Here is a 25,160-nt window from a genome sequence, read left to right as displayed (position 1 = left end):
TCTTTTATGCTAATAAAAAATACATTTCCTTTTTGTATCCAACTGCAGTATTTGATTAATTTTTGAAACGTTTTTAACTACTCGTAAGTAACAAAGTACACTTAATAAAATTTCTCATTCTGACAGTTGGGATTTAGCATTGTACCAAATTAAGGGAGTATTCATGATAACTTATATAAAAATCTTTTTAGACGAAGAAAGACGATTCTATATCATCTTCGATGCCTTTTCTACTCGAAAAGATCTTGGATTTACATTGTTGATCATCTATATTCACATATTTTTAAGTGGTTTGCCGAACTTCACTTTCTCTATATGTTCTATATGCTTTGATAGGGAATATGTTAGCCAAGTAGTATTCTCAGTGGATTAATAAAACTTCAAGTATTTGATTTCAATCTATATCGTATGTAAATCGTGGAATTAGTTGTTCCCTTATTTAATGGTTAGTCATCAACTATTCTGTAGTAGTTATAAAACTTTCGATGCATATTTACCAATGAAAATATACATACTGAAAACTGGTCGGACTTATCTGAAATCCAGTTGACTTTCGGATAAGCTAAGTATACTGGTAAACATATATTGCACGGGAGTTTATGGTGAAAAGCATTGGTCTGTTTCACTGTTAGTGGAACAGTTTACCGATGGGTGTTAGCGATTGTATGAATGGACACAAAGATCGTCAGCAGTATCTTGTGTAAATTAACAGTTACTTTGAACCATGAGATTCTATGTTGATTGTATTTTGAATAAAGGCTAAGGGTAGTGTCTGACATACTTTTCAGTCAAATGTGCCTGCATCTATGTTTATTTCCAAACTGATAGTATCGAACTGTTTAGAATACTGAGCCACTGACTTGTTCAATTAGTGCAATGTTTATCATCGATATAAATGGTTTGTATTTTCAAGCTGTTATTGATCACATCCTCTATCTCTCCTTGAGCAAATGCTTTTAAATTGATTGCACTGATGATCATTAGTTTATATTTTAGAAAAAATAAGATCTTGCAAAAAATAGCATTCTTTGTAGGGAGAATAATTTGTTAAAAGCTTTATGTTTCTATTGTTAATGAGTCAAAAATCCTAATTCGCATATTCATTTCAGCTCCTTGTAACCATCCTAAGTGGTTTTCCTACCTAAAGTAAATAGGGAAATTTTTTAGGGTATGTTTATGTGCGTACTAAATCTCTGAATAAATTACAAGACAAACTTGTTCTTCATGTAAAACAAATTTCTAGATATACTCTTACTTCAGAATAGACTGATTGGGGTTAACAGTGGAATCCAGGAATCTTTACCTGTATATAGAAAAATTCATTGATCAATTCTTTCTTAAAGCTTAATTAACTAGAGAATGAATAATAAATAGTGATTTTTTCTTCGTTGTGACAAAAAACAAATTTATCATTGTTTAAACCTTGGAATTCTATTTACAAAATTAGTTTGAATTAGAGTACATGTTTTCTTTTGTTTAGTGGATGTCATGTCCTCTGATTTAGATGATTCGATTATAGTAAATGTGACTGTTCTTTTGTGAAAGTTTGCTTCTTAAGGAATTTCTTATTTTTGAACAGCTAGAAGCCTATTACATTCGTATGATTTTCAACAAGATAGAGAATACTTATAGTTCAGGATAAACTGAACCATTTAATTCCGGGTACATAACACCTCCAAAATCCTCAAATATTCGATATCGTCTCGGAAGTGTTTTCAAGAAATTTACATTCTCTTAGTTTTCCTTTCTATAAAAAAAGTATTAAGGAAATAATAAGATAATTGACCTTTTCACTCAATTGACGAATTAATAATATTCATCTTATATGCTAAGAAGTTGTGTAAATATCACAACACAAATGATAAATAATTGAAACGTTGGGAAACGTCATATGGTCTGGTGCTTATTTAATTAATATTTCGTTATATTTCTTTTCCTTACAGTGCTTTTCTGATTTCTCTTCATCTTATACTTGACTAGCTGGATATATTTTTTTCCACATCTCTCTATCTGAAACTATATTTCACTTACAATCTCTATCAAACAGTTAACTGCATAAGTAAGATACAATTCTATGATGTACTCGTGTGTTTAGGTGAACATTGTCTATTATTGACATTAAGAAAGAGAGAGAGAGAGAGACGAAGACAGTATTTCTGTTCCTCTTAATCGTGCGAATATCATTATTTTCATCTTTCTCTCCAAACACAGGAAAAAGAACTAAACAGTAGATTTCATCAATTGGGAAAAGAGGGGAAAGTGTAACGATTTCATTGTTATTTTATACGTGAAAGTAAAAGTAATAATAATAATATTTCCTTCAATCTGTTATGGGTTTTATTTATTTCATTATTATTATTATTATTATTATTATTATTATTATTATTATTATTATCATTATATTCTTAATGTGAATATTTATGCAAATATTATTTTGATTCATTATTTTTTAAGACAAAACATTTCACTAAATGATTTTTGGGTGACTTTTATCATCTAATTTGAGAAAGGAAATAGAATGTTTTTTTTCTAAAATTCATTGTTTATAGTTTCAATGGAGGTACTTGTTTATTTAAATTAATTATTTGATTTCTATGACATTGTAGTGCCGTGCTTCGCTAATAGTTCACACTGATAACCGTTATGGTACAAGTCTTAACGGTGCATAATATCAGAAAGCAAAGGGAAGCGGCAACTACATTTTTTATTGATGAATGATGCAGACCAGAAAGCTGTGAGCACATGAGCATATGTTAGCGAGGAAAACATAAACGACATGCATTGGAGATGGCTGGTAAGCCAACTCGACAGAGCGAAGCTAAATAATACGTATTGAAGATGGCGGGGAAGCCAACTCGCTGTGAGCAAGCATTACTCAATATTTATAATCAGACAAAAATGAATGACAGACATATGATGAATAAGATACGAAGTGTGCATACACATACGCTCATATAAAAAATTGGTCAAGGTTAATAAGCGAATAATTAACAAGATCAAAATATGACTCAATGTATGGGTGAATTGGCTTGGCCAGTAGCTAGAATAAAGTATATGGGCCTAACATGTAAACTGATACTACAACATATCATCACGAACCAATATCGACTGCGGGACCAATGAAAAATATAGAGCACTGGATACCTTCTCCGTCCATATTTGGGATGTGACGGCAGTATGGACTGACAGCCTCACACAAAGGTTAAACCAAAAGTCTTCTGATTTCACGATGATCATGAAACATTCATGCTACTTAGTCGTCATTTAATTATTATGATGTTATTCGTTAGTGGTAAAATTCGAGATGAATCTCTTGAAATTCTGATAGAAATACCTCACTGATTCAGTCAATCAACCGATTCAAGAGTAAATTAGTGGTTCATTGATATCATCCAATGAAATATCACATTACTAGTGATCATTAGTTGTTTGAAGTTGAAAAACTAGTGGCTTAGAGACACTATACTTGTTGTGAGTCCTGATGGTTCTGTTTCGTTTTGTGTACACAATTATTAAAAGTCCCCTTAAAAATAAGTAACGGATAATAATTTAATGCCGTCTTGTTTCCTCTGCTTTTTCGTTATTAATACTTAAAGCCTTTCTGTGTTTTAATATCGCTAAATCATTGTTGTACATCGAAAGCTAATTTCTTATTGATCATATGATTATCGAGATGAGATTATGTGTCATTTTGTCATGATTTTATTATCTGGATCATTATTTAAACCTTTTAAATAGAGTTTTGTAATCTATTACTTGTCAGTAATTCTAGATAAACACATTATTCTCTTTGTTGGGTTTGTTTAATCGTGAATTGGTTCTGAAAGATATCTAATCTAAATCTTCAGTACACTTTTATGACTATGAAAGTGGAGTGTTTGATATAATTTTATGTATTGAATCTCGATTTCATTCACTCAAATTTAGACAGTATTGCATCAGTTCCATTTGATCAATATTTCTAACAACACTCTGCGCGACGTAGTTGCCCCACTAATGAAATCATATTCAATGTTCAAGTTCAGAAACAAGTAGTAGTTAACTTTTCTATCATATTGCATACCAATTAATAAAAAGATATTGTCATTACGTTCTCTATTAACTAGTTAGTCTTTCAATATTCAAATAATATCACCTAGAAAACAGGATTCAGGTTAAGTTGTCTACAAAGAAAAGAAAATTCAATTTTAGTCTGGCAAAAATAATACATTACGATAGTAAAAGTATAACTGGGATAAGAAGAGATGCTTACTTTTCTATAGGTAACATCACGAAATGACATTGGGTGACTGGTTAAAATCTTGGAGCACTGAATAGCTGCTTCTTTCTTGTATGAGACTGCTCACCAGTCTTCATTCACGACCCCACTAGGGTTCGAATCCACGGTGTTCTGATCTTGTTGAGAGGACTTAGTCTCCAAACCACTGAGCTGGGATCCGATGGCTTGCATACCTAGTTTTAATTGGTCCGCGATCTTGCGCAACTATCAGCTGATATCTCTGGTAGGTATCTGTTTCATACCCGATATGGGACCCAGTGGATATCCAGTGCTGTCTGATTTTCAATAGTTGTTTAATAAGGACCAGTTAATAATGTTGACTATAAAATTCAGCTACACAGCAAAAGATATCTATTACCAGCACTTTACTGAGTGGTATGAGATCCATAGTTTCAGGTTGACTTAAGGTACATGAAATAGCAAATTTTAATAGGTAGTTGAACAATTTATCGAGAACGGGGATTTGTGGAGATTTTAGTAATTTTAATAGTTGGACTTATGGGTCAATCAAAGCTAGACCATCGCTGAAAACCTGGAAGCACTGGACGGCCGTTTCGTTCTAGTATGGGACTTCTTGGCAGTGCGCACTCACGACCCTGCATGTGGGACTCGAACCCAGGTTCTTCAGTCTAGCGCACCAGCACTTAACCTTTAGACCACTGAGCCGGAATCCAACAGTATCAATGTCTAACTTCAATCAGTCCATGAACTTGCGCAACCATTCATCCATTATCTTGAGTAGATAACTGTCTCCACCGGACACGGATTGGATTCTATTGGTCACGGCTTCTCACTGGAATACCAGCAAATCCATCTTGAAGCTAGTCGCTAGTTAGCAGATGATTATTACTAGAACTGGGATTTGTGGAGATTGTAGTAAATATTAATAGTTGAATTCACGAGTCTACCTAAGCTCAGTCAGTTGATACCATCCAAAATCTCTTTAGTGATTTTGTATTGATTGATTAGAGATAGAATAACTAAGTTGATTTAAATCGATAATACTTTTAAAAGTGATCAAGTTAGTAAGTAAGCTATCCGAGATGAAGATATCATACAGGATAATCATAAAGTCGATTTCTATTCATCATTTAAATTTTAAAACACAGCAAACCTAATGACACCAAGTAATAACCATGTCCAGTTATGATAAATGATTTCCCCAAGAAAATATACAACGTTCTAACTCAAATAGGTTATTATTGATCAGGTGGTGGTTCTTTTTATTAGAAAATTACGAAATAATGATTAATGTTTCTTTCAAATTGAAAATAATTTCCAATCAAAACCAGATGTAATCAGTGATCAAAACTATGGTGCTAACTCACTGACTAAATGCAATAAGCAAGATAATATTTGAAAAGAAACATATTTACATTTCAATATAGTGAAAATTCCCATTTTAACATTTGATAAATAAAAATAAAAGAACGGATCGAGCGAAGAAATTTCTTTGCAATTGGTTTTTCATCATGGCTCTACACTAATATATATATATGTTTTTCATAGTTGAAATCGTGAGTCAATTGAAGCTAGACCACCATCGAAAACCTGGAAGCACTGGACGGCCGTTTAGTCCTGTTTTGGGACTCCTCAGCACTGCGCATCCACCATCCCGCCTCACGAGATTCGAACTCAGGACCTACCAGTCTCGCACCAGAGCACTTAACCACTAGACCACTGAGCCGGCATCCAATGGTGTTAATGTCTAACTTCAACCGATCCACGAAGTTGAGCAACCGTTCACCAATTGTCTTCAGTGAGTTGTTATCTTACAACAGACGTGGTTTAAACTCCACTGGTCACTGCTTCTCACTAGAACTCCCGGATTTAACTCGCGAAGTCAGGGATGCCGGCTCAGTGGTCTATCGGTTAATTGCTCTGGTGCGAGACTGGTGGGTCTCGAGTTTGAATCTCGTGAGGCGAGGTCCTGGATGCGCGCTGCTGAGGAGTCCCAAAACGGGACGAAACGGCCGTCCAGTGCTTCCAGGTTTTCGATGGTGGTCTAGCTCCAATTGACTCACTCTTTCAACTATGAAAATACTAGATCTCCACAAAATCCCCTTCTGATAATATATATGATTTACAATAATGAAATAACACTATTCGAATAGATACGTTACGTAATAATTATGTAGTGACATATCGATTATAAACTAACATTAATTAATTGGAAGAGAAAGGATAATAACTAATCAAAGTAATTAATCGAAAATCAAGCTGTTGCTACGTTGCATAATATATAAAAGAGAAGAAAGAACTAACAAAATATTTTGATGAATGGTCAGTAATATAGTGGTTATGTAAGAATCAAGAGACGAATGTAGAGAATAAGTAAAATACAACAATGGAAGGAATAAGATAATTATTTACCAAAGTTCTACTACAAGCTCCGCTATACCGATGACCAAGGTAGCGAGAGTGGTTGTACAAACTTCTTTTGGATAAAAAGGTTCGGTTTGTGAAGATGGATTGCGATGGCTTTAGCCATGTGCAAAAGACGAACTCATAAACTATGCGGCAAATCTGATGGAATATGACAGATAACCTTAAAAGCTTTATTCAGTTCAACCTGATGACCTGTGTCTACCAAGTGAGCGAGAATAGAACTCTTAATCACTTTTACTTGTCATTTGCTCAACCACGACGGATGGTGTTCTGTTATTCGTTGACGAACTTGCTGAATTGTACGCCCCATATAACTGGCTCCACAGGAGCAGTTGAATTGGTAAATACACATAGATGTGGCGAATTCAGGCAATCTGTCTTTAATAACCGTTCCTATTGTGAGGCGGTTGTAGAAGACGGTACTCAGTCTGGCTGCATTAAATGTTTTCTGTACTGCCTTTCTTAACCTCTTTGTCACGATTTCTTCCGTAGCATCATTTAAGAATTGTAACTTTAAGAACAATACCTTCTTCGGAACGGTAGGTACCCTTGTCCTTCTTTTCGTCTCCTTTATGTGTTTGTCGATGAATTTCATTGGTTATCAATTCCTACTAAGCAAGTTGTGAGTATTAACCAATTCATCTAAAATAATGTCATCCGAGCAAATCCTTCTAGCGCGATGAGTCGGGATCTTTATCAAGTTTATTTTGTCTTTGATTGGTACTGCTTTATAGAAATGAGTGTATTGTCCAACTGTAGACTTTCTATGTAACCCTCTTTTGAACGTTCCATCTACTCTTCTAGTTAGTTGGACATCTAGAAACAATATACTATCATTCTGTTCTTCCTCTAGTGTAAAAGTAATTGATGGGTGGATGTTATTAAATATATTAATTTTGTTCTCCTTTTCATGTTTTTTTTCAAATACTATGAAAGTTTCATCTATACAGCGACAATAAGATGTTAGATGGCTAATTGTGTCTTTAAGTGGACCATTTTCTAGTTTTGTCAGAAAAATGTCTGCCAGTTGAGGGTCCAGTGGTGACCCCATGGCTCGATTCGTTCCTTTTTTTCTATATTTACATTTGTAATTAATATTCCATTGTTAAGTGTATTATTCTAATAAAAATAGAATAATTCTGTAATAGAGGTGATGTGGAAACATTTTCATAAATAGTGGTAATATAAAAAGTACTCACTAGTAAACAACTGGTAAACCTTTTCACCACCCAAATCTTTCTTTAAGCATCGGTTGACTTGAAAGTGAGGTCGTTTCATTAATTCACTTTTTGTGAGTTATAAGAACACTTACCTTCATCAAAGATTTCAATCTACCCTCCAAAAGTTTATTATGTTCATGATTTTTACCAATCCTACTAGACCATATTACTCTGGGAATTTTCAGTAACTCTACACTCTCCAATTACATATTCCAATAAACATCATTTACCTGTAATACAAATAGAGAATCCACTGAAAGTAAGTAATGAATACAACTCAACCAATGAACATTTAGGATGGTATGAATAACTTCAGTCTTGTGAATTGATTATAATTTATCATATAAATATGAAATAGTAGACAATTAATAGACTAGTCAATTTTTCATATAATATAGTAGAAATTCTAAAATCGATTAAGAATTGTGATATTATTATCATTAGCTTTATTCAATATTATAATTTTGGTACAAGATAGAATTCTCAGAACAAAGTATTTCAACAAGTTTCCGTTTCTTACTTCTTGATCGATCTTGACGATAAATATTGGGTGTTCGCCAGTTAGAAGTTAGCAGTAAAGTCAATCGACATCTAAATAATGTACATTCTTTTCGCTGCATATTGCTTGCCAGCAACCACGATATCTCTGACTGGGCCTTTGTAACTTGTACAACGAAAATTTGTACACTTTTCAGAAATGCACCTGAATAGGTTATGCGATTAATAGCTATAATGATGTATTAAAACAAGATTAGATAACTTGTTAAGATATCTAGAGGGCAGGAACAGGTAGCCCAGATTTTCAAGAAGGCCGCCTTTTATAGAGAAAATTTATTGTTTCTACTCATTCTTTTACATTAGAAATAAATCATCTAGTGAAATATTGTTTGAAACATTTATTTTAATCTGTTTATTATATACCATAATTATTATCTTAAGGACATATTGATCGTTTACATTGACTCCCTGTCACCAATCCACATAGAAAATCAAATGACTGGCATATTTTTCTTCCAAAACTCCCCTTTCTTAAAACATTAGGCGGAGGTGGAAAATAATTTTCAAATAATGGTTGAAATGTTTGGTTACCTCAGTTTGCTTTAAAAAAAGTCATTCTTACTAGACTTGTCCAATTTCAGTCAAACTTACAGCCCGGGAAGTTTTTTTATGTCCACTAGCCTAGATTCACTCCTAAATCACATATATGTATTTGTATGGGTGTACGATTGATTCTTACTCTATTTTTCTATGGTCTAGATTGGAATTGGTGGAAAATTTAGGCTTACTACTGTACGTAACTAACAATCAGAAAAATGTTAATTTGGAAGTTAGATACATCTATTATATTTCTCTCCCTTTATCCTCTTGCTATTCAGACAACCAACCAAAAATATCTACCAATTTTCTACTCGTTGCCACTTTTTGTTTGCCCATTATGGTGTCTGTCACTATTTACCTCTTCCATATTTGTCTTCAACGGACTTAATTTTTCTTTCAATACTCACTCTGTAATATGTTCACATTTCGCCTCATATATATTTTCTAGCCTTTGAAAACTCCAGGAAAACCCAATGGTTAAATAAGATAGAATATGTGACTTCACAAATGCATTCACATACATATATATCTGCCGAAAAGATGAATCTATTAAAAGCTAACTTCATATTTTTAAACATAGTTAAAATGAAGACTGGTTGTTGAGCCAGCTTTATGTATTATTATGCATACATATGGGGTTTGAGTAAATCACTCATAAATCAGGTTATACATGTTTCCCCCCATCATAATCGAGTCCAAAATAGATGTCCAGATTAGTGAGCAGATGTGTACCAACATAAATATGGTATTAAGGCTGAGATAAACTGGTGGTGTGGTGGAAAATAAATGAAAAGAAGTTTAAATTATCTGCCTGAGTTTTGGTGCTTCTGAATAATTTAATATTTCCATTGATGAAGGGTAGGAAAACTAATTGCAAAAGGGGTGTAAATAAATGCTTTATTTCTCTACAATATTTTCTCAAATAAATGAACACCAGTTTTAAATAAATATATCATCACTTGTTCATTAATTAATCGGATAATTTGGAATAGATTCAATAGTTAAAGATTTGTGAGTTATTTTTTATTCGGGTGTTTTTAATTTTGATATGCAAGTAATGAAATTTAGGTGTTGATCGCATTTCTTAATAGTTCACATGTTGAAATGATATTGGCAAGACAAACGTTGAAAACATTGGGGCACAGGACAGCTGCTTCGTCACAGTGTGAGAATCCTTACTAATGATCATCCATTAACCCATCAGGGGTTGAATCTGGGATCTGAGATCTTGCTGACGAGCGCTTAGCCTCCAAACTACTAAGTTGGTATTGAATGGTTTACATACTTAACTTCAGTTAAGTTGTGATATTATACGACTATCTGCGATTACTCTCGGTGAGTAATTGCCATACATCCAACATGATTGAAATACGCTGACCATGATTTCTCCTCAAAGGTAAAGGGCTCTTACTATAGACCAAAGTTCCCTGGTTAGATCTTTATCAGGGTTGTGGATACTCACTGGTAAGGAGTTTATACTGAGGTGAAACATCTGTTCGGTACTTCCTAGTTTTATTGGTTAGTAGAAGAGACTTTATGACAAGTAGTTTCGAACAAGTAGTTTTCATTTATCACTGTAGGTCAATTTTATGTTATTGTATGGGTAGTTCACCTATTCAAATGAAATATTTTAATATCGACTATGAAATTATCTTACATAATCTTTCATACTAAATGTAGTGAATACCGATTACATAATAGACTTGATAATGAATGTACTTTTACCATATGGAAACTTTCTACATTATTTAACCATTTAGTATTGAAAGTTGTTAGTAAATTCTAATGAATACTACTTATTTTCAAAGAAATCTATTCCCAGATATTTTGGAACAAATTATTTTTATTAGGATACTAACAATATTAAAATCAATTTCATCTTAGAGTAGATTATGGTAATTTTGCATTACAATAAGTGTGTAGTAATAGATTCAAGGAATTGAGACGTATTGTAGTGAACAAGAACACGAGTGGGAACAATCAAATGTATTTAGGCACACGATCACAGAATATCTCAGTAAAATATAAGAACCATATAGTAAGTAGTTAATTTGCAAACTATCAATGAATTGTCTCAAACTTGACTGTTCCTTCTGCAAATATCAGTCCATCGTCTCCGATTATTATTGTTCATGCATTTCCATACCATTTGCGTTTCGTTTTGTTCTTTCCTTATCGATCTTCTACTGAAATACATTCAATGCCTGACCATCGTTATATAATACTTATGTGGATATAAGTAACCCACACCACAATATTCCAAATTAACGCTGATTAGAAACAAATGTGAAATATGTGATTACATGCCTTGAGTTGAACAAATGTAAGTACTATTTCGACACTTGAACCATTTTTATAAAAATCCAGCATTTGCATAGTGACTATATTGATTAGTTTACAAATATTTTTGAAGTTATTGATAAAAATTAACGGGACAGTGTAATTATTTGTTATAGTAGTCTGGCTACTTTGTATAAACAATGTTTATTACATTTAATAAAAAATTTAAAAATTCCTTACTGTCTAGATAAATTTTGGTAATTTACAAGAATGCCAACAACTTGTGGATTTCCGAATTGTCGATTTCGTTCACGATATCGTGGTGCTGAAGATAATCGACATTTTTATCGTGTACCAAAGAAACCTGCAATATTACGAAAGAAATGGCTAGAAGCAATAGGTAGAACTGAGGAAACAATTGTTAGCCAGGTTAGTTATTGAATTGGTTAATTTTTTCTGTTGGGGAAATGATGTGTTAGTTAAATTTCTTTATTAGAAATAAGTCTAGTTACAGTCATCTTTACAAAAGAAGTATAATACTAATGAAATCATTGCAGACATAATTTGCGTTGGATTTTAGTCGTTAAATATTACTATACACTTGTCATAATGGGGATTTTATTCAATAGAAGGGTGTTTTACTTGTGAACTTACACCAGCTCGAGTATAATTTAAAACTATGAAGCAAAAGGTTGTTGCTTTGTCCCGATTTGAAACTTTTTATTAGTGCACATGGTGAACTAGAAATATAATAGTATGAAGAATCTTTTAGTATCTGAGAAAGTATGGTCCAGTTATTTGTGTAGATAGTAGTTAATAAGATTGAAAAATTGTCTAAAAGTGTTGATTTCAGTCAATGTTAAGTGAGTAAGATTAATTTATCACTGGATTTACTTGCTTTCATAATCAGTAACTATTAATGTTTCGTATTAATTGATAATTTGCATTATTCATTTAGCTACGAGTATGCAGTGGTCATTTTTACGGTGGAGAAAAACATGAGGGTGATGTTCCGGTTGCTGATCCAGCAGTTGATGAACCAATAAGAGTTGAACTACCTCCTAAAATCTCACGTTTTTCGTCAACAGTGAATAAAAGAAACAGTTATGGTACTCGAGGTGGTGGTGGTGTAGGTCGAGGAAGAGGACTACATCATACTCAAGGAATTAGAAATAAGATGTGTTTTTTAAAATCAGGAATGCTCAATTACATGACAAAACATAATAACTGTTTAAATTTATTGGGATCATTTAAACCAAAACATACATTGGCATCTAATTCAACACAATCATCTCCAACTCTAAGAAACGATCATGAAATTCGGTCTAATAAGCCAATACACTTAAATGCAACTAATATCATTAACCATAATAATGATTCTAATAATCCATTGACGTGGTTTAATAATTTATATTCCCCTCATATTTATGATTATCTAAAAACAATCTCATTAAATACTTCTACATCATCATTATCTGAATTAAATACAAGCAAAAAATATTTATATGATCCAAGAAAACATTTCAATTCAACTTCTATTAGTAAAGATCAATCTATTCTACAGAATTATTCCCATCAATCACCTCAACAAATCAACTATCCAATAAATAAATACACATCATTAATTCATACTTCACGATGTTATACACCTCTCACTTCAACAACTATCGGTTTAACAAATCTAATTCAAAATGAAGATAGTATACTGAAAAAGTCCAGTAGTTCACCTTTCAATAATAATAATAATAATAATAATAATGGTAACATTAATAGTATAAATAATATAATTAATGATAATAAACCACAATCTGCATTCTCATCGGTAACAAGTACTTTTAATAATCATAATAATAATAATGATATCAATATAAGTAAGGATTTCATTGATAATAATGATTATGTAATGAAATCTTCTTTTCTATCAAATAAAGAACAATTTTCATTGAATATTACAACAGATAATATAAACAAAAATAAATTTCAATCTACAATGTCGATACCATTTAAATCAAATCAATCAATTAATTATTATTTATCCTTAGCAACAATAATGAATGATGTTTTAACAAAAAAATTAACGGATACTTATATAAATTCATCTAAATATCCAAGTCATATTGAACATTATCAAACTTATTTAAAAGATGAATATAATCCATTGAATATAATGAATCCTATAAATGAATTCAATGAAATTAAAGATTTATCTATTAAATCTGAATATATTAAAGAATATAGTAATATAATGAAATTTTATACCAAAAAAAGTAATGAATTCAGTCCTTTAAATCATTATGAACAGAATACTATGGAAACTATAGGTGATATGATGAAAGATAATGGTAATTATATGAAAATGAATAATTGTGATCAGTTTGAACAACAGAATGAAATTGTACATTGTAATTCATTACAGTTAAAAGGTTTGTTATCATTCATAACTTTCATTGTTTTATTGATTATAATTTAGTGTAAATGAATAATTAGTTTATAGAGAATGTTGTAATCAATGGTTGTTGATATAATTGTACTCATTTTGCTAAGTTTCATACTTTCGATTTTGATGGAGTTTTGTTCTCTGAGCTTTCATCGTTCTTCTGAACGACATCATCAGCACAAACTTCAAGTAGAAGTGTTTGAATTTCTTCATATGGGGTTCATAGCTTGACCTGTGCACCTCGATGTAGATTGGTTCTTGTTAACCTTTTACATTAAAAGAAATATATTCATTGATGTGAAATTTATTGCTAATCAAAGTAAACTAATTTTGAAAGGTAATTAACCAATCTACACTGATAGATTTACATAAGTTTCTTATAGGTGGGATTTTGTTCTTTGAGTTGGGTGGTTTGATCATGAAGCATTCAGTAAAGAAATTCGATTAGTTCACTCTTATTTAAAGCTTGTGCTGATAATGTTGTTTAAAAGGACAACGAAAGCTATGTGTTTAAATCATCCAGCTCAAAGAAAAAAGCTTCCATTGAAAATCATCCAATTAAACTAAAAAAAATTTTCCCCCATCTCAAAATCACATGGATTTCACACATTAGTAAAATAATGAAAGACTACTAATTCTTTTCAGAAATCTATAGGATTTGTGTAAGGATATATGAGGCCATCTAATGAAAAGGTATGGTTTAATTTTTGGGCTTAATAACAATTAAAGTTTTATTCATCCTTAAATTTGAAATATTATAGTGAATCAGTTTTATAGCGAATAAAGTGAAATGTTTTAGTATACATCATTTGTATTGATGATTATTTTTTTTACCACAAATTGACATCAGATGGTAAATATCGTCTTAAATTTTTTTCATGAAAATGTGCACTTAATAACTGTATGGATGTCAGAAGGGCTTTTGTGGAGATTTCAGTAATTTTAGATTTGAAATCATGAGTCAATTGAAGCTAGACCACCATCGAAAACCTAGAAGCACTGGACAGCCGTTTGGTCCTATTGTGGGACTCCTCAGCAGTGCTCATCCACAATCCCGCCTCGTGAGCGAGATTTGAACCCAGGACCTACCAGTCTTGCGCCCGAGCGCTTAACCACTAGACCACTGAGCCAGCATCCGATGGTGTTAATGTATGTATGGTTATTGGTAATTAGGATTGTTTAAGATTCCTGAAAGTTATAAGATGGATATTACATTATTTTATTTCTCTTTGTAGCTATAAGTGTCTACCTCATTTGAATTTTGTATCTTTCAACTTCTATAATTTATCTCTTTTTCTGCTGTAATATACTGTGAGATTTTTAATTACGGTGCATCAATAAGTATGGCTTCATATTGATGTATTTATTTATTTCATAAATTCTTTCACGACTCTGATAATTCCGACTACGAGGATAAGAATTACATAGTCTTGAGTATTTCACATAGTTTGATTTCTGTAGAAGTGGTGAACACATTTTTTATGATAAATTACAGTATAGATGTAAATTGAGCACTAAATTTAGAAACGATGAAATATGGTTAGCAGTGGAATCCAGGACGCGAATATTATTCTATTTGGGATTCATCAGTTGTATGTTCTTGGATTCTAGAATTGATGTTCACTCTAAGAATCTAACCTAGTACCGTTCTCTTTCAACGCCATCATGTTATTCACTTAGCTACTGAGTCCAGATAGCTACTCACTTTTGCAATAATTATAAGTTTTATAATACAATTTAAATTGTATTAAATTATCACGTTGTTGATATTTTTTTACTGAAATTTGATCAATTTTAGTTAGTCTCTGAACCGGTTTCAAGTAGTTCTCAAGTAAAAAATCATATTTGAACTTAAAATTTGAAACCATATTATGTTTTAAAACAGAGTCGATAGTCTAAACCACAAAAATGTCAGTGAACTTATTATCAAGTGAATGATTGATTTTCAGATATTTTCAGCACATCTTTTATGATGATTTATATAACTTTTTTAAAATGTGTCAGTGACCATTCAAACAATCTTTTATCATTACTTACGAAATGTTGAAAGTTCTTTGTTTGATTCATAATAAATTCAATAATAAACTGGCAGTAAATTCGAATATCAAATTTTTAATTAATTAATTACCAGAAGGGGCTTTTGTGGAGATTTTAGTAATTTTATATTTGAAATCATGAATCAATTGAAGCTAGACCACCATCGAAAACCTGGAAGCACTGGACAGTCGTTTGGTCCTATTGTGGGGCTCCTCAGCAGTGATCTAGTGGTTGAACGTTCGCGCGCGAGACTGATAGGTTCTGGGTTCGAATCTCGAGAGACGGGATCGTGAATGAGCACTGCTGAGGAGTCCCACAATAGGACGAAACGGACGTCAAACAGTGCCTCCAGGTTTTTCATGGTGGTCTAGCTTCAATTCACTCATGATTTCAACTATAAAGTTAATTAATTAACTAGTTTATTAATTACAGAGTAATTTACAAATACACTTTTTAAAGAATATGATTGGTTAATTGTATTGACTTCTTTTCAAATAAAAAGAATACTCTTTATTATGTGTAGGCGTGTAATTAGAGAAGTAAGTTTTGTATATTATTGTAACTAAACAAATGAATATGGAATCTAAGTAGCTTTGGCCAAATAATAATAATGATAATAATGACGTTTTGGAATTCTTTACGAGCAATAGATGTAAGATAACTATTCAAAATAATTCCCAATATTTTATTCGAAACTTTAGGATAATATAAGCCAGTGTTCTAATCAAAAATGAATGAAGAATGAATTATACGTATCGTTTTGTATTTTTTGCAATTATAGTATAATATGTTTAATTATGAAATATAATTCAGTTTTATTTACATTTGTAAGACTTTATTTCTTTCCGCCTATGTAGATGTTAAGACCTGAAATTGATTAATCTCTGTTTGTTAATAGATACGTTCTGAGTAGAGTAATTAGGTGGGGTTTTGTTCTCTGAGCTGGATGGTTTGGTCATAGAGACATCATCGTCCTTCTGAAAGTTATCATCAGAACAAACTTTAGGTAGAAGTGAAGTGTTCGAATTCCTCCACATATGACTCGCAGCTTGTCCTGTCGAACTCGATCTTGATTACTTTGATTTTATCATTTAGTTACAAGTTTCTATTATAGTTGGATATTGCAAAACAGTGGAATCAAGAAAGCGTGTTTCACCCAATTTCAGATTCGCTAGCTTGATCCTTCTTCGCCTATGTCAACGTTCACGTTGGGACTTGAACTCACAACCTTTCGTTTTTAGACTCAGTAGCTCACTGGATGATGTGTTCAGCACCACAAGTTAAGAGTACTAGTTTTGATTCTTGGTGTGATTGATAACACTAAATAGAAGCTGTCTAGTTTAAGATGGGAAGAAACGCGTCTCTTAAATTCCACCACTTGACAAAATCTAACTTCAACAGAAACATTTCATGCACTCATGATCATTATTATTGTTGTTATTATTTCGTCTGCATTGTTTTTCAACCATTGAAAGGTATTTTCATTTACAGAGACGCTAATAAAGTTCGTAGTAGAAATCGGAAAATCTCTAAAAACTGGCCATCAATCTACATGTGGTTTTAATGAAAATGATCGGTTTGGTGTTAGTTTTCATTATGGTTCACATAATAAGTTTCATCATACTAGTTCAATTCTCCAAGAGTATTATTCATATTTTAGATAAAATTCAAAGTTAACTAAAGTTATTTCATGAATCATTTAGCAGTATAAACATAAAGCATCTTTATCTCAACAATTTGAATATCAGAAGTAATAATCTTTTAAATAATTTATGTAAATTGGAGAAATCTTAAAATGAAGCCGTTAGTAACGAATTTACAGAACACAACAACTATCTATCACTAATGGATGGTGGCTGGTATTGCAATGAAGCACTAACGTTTCGTTCTATGCAGGACTCGTCAGCTGGATATACCTACATCGCAGAGTGAACACCAACTCTGAGATTCAGGTAAATCTATCTGATGATTCCCATGTGGGGCGAAACGTGCGTCATGGATTCCAATGCCAGCCACCATCCACCTTTGCTTATAAGGCTTGTGAGTTAAGATAATATCAAGGCAATCCGCACAGAATGTACATATGCCAATAAAAGACTGAACAACTGCAGTCCCAAACATCGATCGGCAGATTCAAACAACAACACAAAATGAATTTGTCTATCACTGATATTATTTATTTCTAAACGATAAATAAGATTTAGCTGAGATTACATATTAATCTGAAATAATGACTGTAAAGAAAGGAAAAAGGAGAAATCCTTACTTGAAAAACAGCTTTAAAACTAGTATCTTCCAAGAAATAAATACAAACAGTTTAAAGTACTAGGCTATAAGATTCGTATATAGTTCAGGATTTAAAGATATTTCGGTCACTGTATGTTGTATCAAGTTTTCATATAAATGAGACATGATAATTCCAGTTTACAATTCAGTATAAACTAGATAAATTATCATAAATTTTTGTTAGATTCCAAATCAGTCGGTATAAAATAGGGGAGATTTTCTACTACTACTAAGTATCTCTTATCAGGAATAAGCATTAAATCATTGATTTTGACAGCAAAAATGAATGAATATTTAGATTTCTTCATTTAAGTAACTTATGAGATGACACATAACGTTTCACTTTATTAAATATGTGATAAAACTTGGATGAGGTTGTAAATTTTTGGATATGAATCCATTTCTTTGTCTTATTAAATCTCTAAGAGAAAATCAAGTACGTAATGATCACAGTAATATTTTGTCAACAGATTCAATTTAGTCAGTAATCTAGAGCTACAGATTTCATTCAGTGAACCACAGTCACTTTAAATCAGGCATACTGTGCCTCACTATCGAGTAATTTGAACCAATGTTTACATTATAACACAATCGATAAAATTTATTCAGCATTGATGATCAGACAAGATGACACTGTTTACTAGTAGGTAATTAGTCAGCGGTATGAAGATTTGTCATAACATCTCTTCAGTGTATATACAGCCTCGGTATTTAATAAAACATTAATACAATGAATATTAACTCTTCATTTACTACTCTTCGTTTTAGTTAATACTAAGTACATATAGATTGTAATTTAACGAATGTGTTATTAATATGAATGTTTACTTTTCTTTGGTATTCTTTTTAAAGAGGAAAGATCAAATCAACTAGAAGATATTCCTTCATTAAATCAAATAGTTCAATATGTGATTTTTATTGGTATTGACGAGTTAACAGTTGAAATGCCGATTCTTCACGATGTAATTAATCCGTTATGTATTCAGTATTCAGATATAAAGAATCTTCCTGAACATGTAAGTATACAGTTTAATTATTTTTCTACATCACAATACATGATTATTAATAAAAGATTAAGTATTATGATGAATTATCCTTTTAAATTAAGATGGAATTCTATTATATTTAACAAAATGAAGAGAATCATAGTAACTATAGATAGTGTTATTAACAATTTACTGATCGAGTAACTGAAACAAAATCACTGGAAATTATTATTTATCATAGGATGGCATTAAGTGTATGTAACTACTGACCATATTCGACAATAAACGTCTATTTCTTTTTGTCAGAAGAAGGGTTTCCATGATGGTCTAGCTTTAATTGACTCATGAACTCAACTAATAAAATAGTTCTGTTTAGTTTGAAACTTTTCACAGTGTTTACTTCAACTCAATATTATATCTGAACTATACGTTGTAGGTGTCGTCATATAATACTTAAGATTTACATGCTAGGAAAAAAATAACTGTCTAGTTCGTCCTGGGCTTTATTGGTCCTCTAGATGATGTTAGTCCATGAAGAAGATAAATTTCAAGCTAGTCCAGTGATACTACTCAAAATCTCTGAAGAGACAATAACATTTTTAAACGTTGAGAATGGACCTTATTGATAAGTGATAATAAACATGTACCCGGGGTTCCTATTTTTCACTTATCAAATAAGGTATTTTTTAAATGTCAAGTTACTTAGAATAGTGGGCTGTGTTGAATACTCTTGAGTTAATATCTAACTAACTTTATATACCTGATGTACAACAGCATGTATTGCGGATCACAGAATTTCAGTTCAGTGATCTAAGAGTATCATCGTAAAACCACAAGATTCTAGATTTTTACCATATAATCTACTAACAGGATGAAAACTGGAATACAAAAAAAGATATCCAGTATCATCTATTCTTTAATGATTCTTCAGCTGTAGTTCGTCCAGATTTTCCTTAGTGGTCTAGCTTCAATTGACTCATAATTTCAACTATAAAAATTACTGAAATCTTTACAAAACCCCTTCTGATTATAATAAAAAATTATCTTCAAAAATTGAATTAATCTTTATTCAACTAAAAGTTTTTATTTATTTGAACTACTCATAAGTAATCATTTCTTTTCATCAATAAAAGGAAATATACTACTTAAAATCCTATAAGAAAATGTAACATTTTATTCACTGAGAACATAATTTAAAATGAATAATCGTAACAAGGTATCTTATTCATTTTGTTTTATCAAGATAATGTTTTTTTTGTTCATTCATAGATACAATAAATAAACATAAATATTTAATGCAAATCATTTTTTGCGCTTAGGAAATAAAGTAACATTACTATTATGTTAAGTAATATAAAGTTTTCAGTAGTGTTAACAGGAACACCACCCCCCCAAAAAAGATAAACAAGAATTTACCAAAATTTTTCTTTCTTTTTTTCTTTTTTTTCATTCATGTTTTTTGCAATCAAGATTCGTCAAAATGTTTCAGATATGGTTACTTATCAGGAAATTGTATTGTCAGTTGAATATCTTCAATATTTCAGTTTTTTGAAAAATATTTATATACCTGAATGTTTAAATTCTAAGAATTGTTGGGATGAATTAAAAAATCTTGGTAAGTTAAATTGTTATCGAAAAAAAATGATGTTTTAAAGGTTAAATGTCAGTGTTAAAGATGGATTCAAGAAATTTTAATGTGAGGCAGTAAATACTATTAGAATGTAAAATGTTCATTCTTTTTTAATATAAACTGTTTACCTGGATATATCTGTATATCATTGTTGGTATTTACACCGAGACTCGAACTAAATATCTTTTTTCTTCAAATGGCAAACGTGCTATCCACTGAACTATTGAGTCTGAAACATCACCAGCCTGTGTAATGTGAATGAATTTCATTTAAGTTTGTAAATTTTCCAATTATTGATATTTGGGATTCCAATCGATTCGTCTCTTTTGGTATATGTAAATCTTGAGAGTATCGTCTTGTTCTATATATTTCAGAAGAGTCTTTACAGGTGACTAAAATGTCACCAGCCTGTGTAATGTGAATGAATTCCATTTAATATAAGTTTGTAAATTTTTCAATTATTGATATTATGCATTCCAATCGATTCGTCTGTTTTGGTATATGTAGATCTTGAGAGCATCGTTTCTTTCTGTTTATTTCAGAAAAGTCTTTACAGTTGACTAAAATGTCCTTAACTTCGAAATTTCATGATTTATGTTACATTCAGAGAATTGTAATAGTAAATACATAGAAACACAAAATTAATTCCTTTAGGAAAATGTCGATAAGAATTTCATCCTTTTCACATTATCTTAAACACATACATTAAATCTCAACTGCTTTCAATTGTCTTGACATATTTTGAAACACCCTTCTTCAGTCATATGGTTGACTTAATTGGACATTTTATTTCTTCCCAAGTAAATATTTAGTTGAATAGATATGCTTTGTGAAGTTTTTGATGACTAATGATTTATTTAGTTAAATTTTTAAACGAGTATGAGTTTTGCTATATAGATACTTTTTCCCTCTTAGTTATAACGGGAATTATCACTCCCTCATTCATCAACTCACTCCCACTTTTGCTCTCCCTTTTTCTCTTTTTCCTAATCCCGCCATAGATTGATATGGTAATGAATTAAATTGGGTGTGACTTGTGTAACCAAGTTCTTATAACATTAAAAAAGAAAAAAAAAACAAAAAGACAATGATATTCATAAACACATATTTGCGTGATAAACTCAATGTGCGATAATTAATTTGGATATTGATTTGTATTGTATCATATTCTTATTTCGAATTAATCACTATGTTACATAGACAATGATAAGGAAAGATAACCATTCGTCATGTTGTTTGCTAGTTACAATATGAAGTTATTATACGCTTAGGACATGTCGATGATGTGAACATGTCGGTAGTTTTGATATGAATCTATCATATCAGTAACTATGTTTTAATTCTTGTACAATACAATGGGTATATTTCCTATTTGTTGCGATCAATAATGTTATCTATCGTTCAGATAAAGAATATTTTGGTTGAATTCGAACTAAATAATCATAAATGAAATGTCAACTGTTCACACCAAAGTCTGGAGATGGTAAACCTTAAGAAAAAGTATTAGAAATATAGTGTTTGAATCAGCTATTATACACTTAAAGTTGAGTGCTTGATAAACCAAAGGGATCCGATAATTCGAATTATTGTTTGTTCATTGGTCTTCAAAAATAAATAAATCATATGATCATTTCGAATTCACAAACAAATAAATAAATATATCAGTTTACTTCATTAAAAGCAGTTTTAATCCTGATATTAAAGTGTGGTTTTATAAACTTCCCAAGTCACGATTTGTTTACATTCTCGTTGTAGGATTACCATTGGGCTTCTTGTCAGCAGATCTTTTTCTTGCAAAGCTGAAGAATAGACTGATTAAAAAATTGATTAGACGGCTAAAATCTTGCTGTCACTATATTGAAGATACTTTAAGGGCATAAGAAAAACAGGGATGAATAGGATTATTGATTGAACATATTTACCAATCTTTATTCAACGATTACATTTGTTCATGAAGAATAACTAAGTGATCGTATAACATTTAAGATGTTCACGTGACAAGAATATCAGATAGGATAACAAAGGAGGTATTGATATAAAATTAGCGACTGGTCCATATACTAACTTCCACAGATATAAAATAAACTTAATAAAAGTCCCTACTTACTTACTTACGCCTGCTACCCCTTGTGGAGAAGCATAGTCCGCCCACCAGCATTCTCCGTTGAACTCTGTCCTGGGCAATCCTTTCTAGTTCTTTCCAGTTGCTATTCATCCTTTAGATGTCTGCTTTCAGTTCCCGACGCAGAGTTATCTTCCCTTTTTTGTTTCTCTTACTGATCGTGTTAAAATGACTTACTTTGAAGACACAATCGTAGGTGAATTAAATAGTATCCCTGAAATCGTGAACCAATCTAAGACCAACTTTACAGACTTGGAAGCAATGGACTTCCATTTCAGTAGTGCGCATTCACGACCCCACACCCGAGGATCAAACCCAGGACCTCTAAGCCACTATGCCCTGATCCAACGATCTTAATGTCTAACCTCAATGTATACATTTTTATTTTCAATTGAATTCTAAATACTGCTAGAGGTTATAAAACAAACACAATCAAATATACTGGTAGTACAAAATACATATACATACTACCTTTTAACTCTTAACTAATTCGACTCATATCAAATTTCTTTTTTTCTGTTTTGTGTTTGTTTGAATTAGTAACATGTTTATCTTTATTTTCAAAGAACAATTAGGTCAATATACTTTTAATCATAAATGAATTGAGTAAATTTTCAATAGAATATCAACGAAAAAAAAATGGAAGAAAAAAAAGAAAAGGAAATTACAATAAAAAAAATAAAAATTGATTGTTCAGTTTTTTTTCTTTTTTTCTTTCTTTTAAAATATTTTCATATTAAATTTCAATTATAATTTTTTTATATAAAAAAAAAGAAAATTCAGTTAATTAATTAGTTAATTAATAATGAAATCATTATTGATATAATAACTAATAAGAATAGTTTAATTTAATTGAATATACTTCCAATATTTAATAATTAGTATTATATTGGTTTAAATATCATTGTTTAACGTTAATTGGGTATAATAAGATTGTAAATGATTTTTGTATTCTATTTTAATTTATCTAAGAATTATTTTGAACATAAGAAATTAATTTGTCGAATATAAAGTGTTAGATAATGAACTGCCCCCAAAATGTCCTGGTATGACCAAAGGTGGAGAGAGTTAGTTTTCTTTCTCGAAATGCTCTCACATGGCTACGCGTATACAGCCTCTGCCAGGGAAGTTCTACTTACTGCCTTCTCACGGCGAAGGTGTTGTTTACGAAACTGAGAGGACGAAAAGCGAATGTCCGGCGCTTTAACCGGGTTGGTGGACACGAAAAATTAACCTAGGGGAGTTGGAAAACCCCGATTTAAAACCAATGGTGCACATGGGCTCCAGTATCTTGATGGAACAAATGGCGTTTGAACCTATTGATGATCACCGGCTACCATGTTACTGCATCTCATTTATTGTTACCAATCTTAGTTTAAAAATTTTAATTCAGAATGACTTTAAAATAGCTACCGGAAAATAGTTGAATGTGCTTCGGTCTAAGCACACGGGCAGTATCACATCTCACACATCAATCAAGTGACTTGTGTGGCGCGTATGTATTCGGTGCGCCTTTGTAGCAATATTTATATGTTCAAATAAGTAAATAAATAAGATATTGAAATCTGTATTTTATCATTCGATTTAATAGTAAACAATTAAATGAACATAGATGTAATGAAGCTACTCATAAGTTGTTTTCCTCATTGTAGAGAAATCGATTCCCCTTCAGCGTAATATAAACTCTATCAATTATGTTGTAAAACATATACTAATTTACACGACTTGATATTAAAATGCAATTTGTTTTAGGTAAGATGGTTGAAAATTATAGACCAAATATTTTCATACATTGGGATTCATTGATAAGATGTAAATGAAACTTTGAAAGAAGAATACGCGTCACCTGACATCAGTCAATCGACAGGATTTGTTAAATACAAAAGATTAGGTAATATATAAAATTGACTAACACTGAGTGGTCGATTAGTGTAAATATATCTGTTCGACATGAATGCGATTGAGGTTTAGATAGTTCAGTGGTAATTTGTGTAACAGAAGTATCATATTATGTTTACAGTTGTAGATAAGTTTTGCTAGCAGGCGGAAACTTAAATGAAACTTGAGTTTCAGGTTTTCTGTAACTCCCATCAACCAGATAACATGGTACCATTAGTTTTTGTTTAGTCTGAAAGATTTCACAGTCAACCAGTACGATCAACAGTAGTCTAGTTTTGTGAAATATATGAACTAGGGTTATCTAACATTTTATAATTACAGACGAAATGCTGATTGTTCACTGGAGGTTTGTGAAATGCACCAATGACTGGTTAGTAACAGTAATCCATCTTGAGCTCCTTGATTCTGTGTTTCACCAACGGATGCTAACATATTACTAATACTATACTAAGCAAATCATATATGTCACAAGACACAACAAAGTGTAAGAAATGGAAA

General features: G+C 31.4%; 1 protein-coding gene across 1 annotated transcript; it reads left to right on the top strand.

Annotated features, from left to right (window-relative positions):
- Positions 1–11,535: 11,535 nt before the first annotated feature.
- Smp_150100 (hypothetical protein) lies at positions 11,536–19,637 on the top strand (the record flags this gene model as incomplete). Its single annotated transcript, XM_018796534.1, has 4 exons — positions 11,536–11,694; positions 12,224–12,965; positions 18,878–19,041; positions 19,530–19,637. 4 exons carry the CDS (start codon positions 11,536–11,538, stop codon positions 19,635–19,637), a joined length of 1,173 nt encoding a protein of 390 aa, XP_018651666.1.
- Between the last annotated feature and the right edge of the window lie 5,523 nt (positions 19,638–25,160).

Source organism: Schistosoma mansoni, chromosome 4 (genome assembly GCF_000237925.1).
Source record: "Schistosoma mansoni strain Puerto Rico chromosome 4, complete genome".
In the NCBI taxonomy this organism is placed as follows: domain Eukaryota; kingdom Metazoa; phylum Platyhelminthes; class Trematoda; order Strigeidida; family Schistosomatidae; genus Schistosoma; species Schistosoma mansoni.
This window is presented reverse-complemented; position numbering and strand designations above follow the sequence as displayed.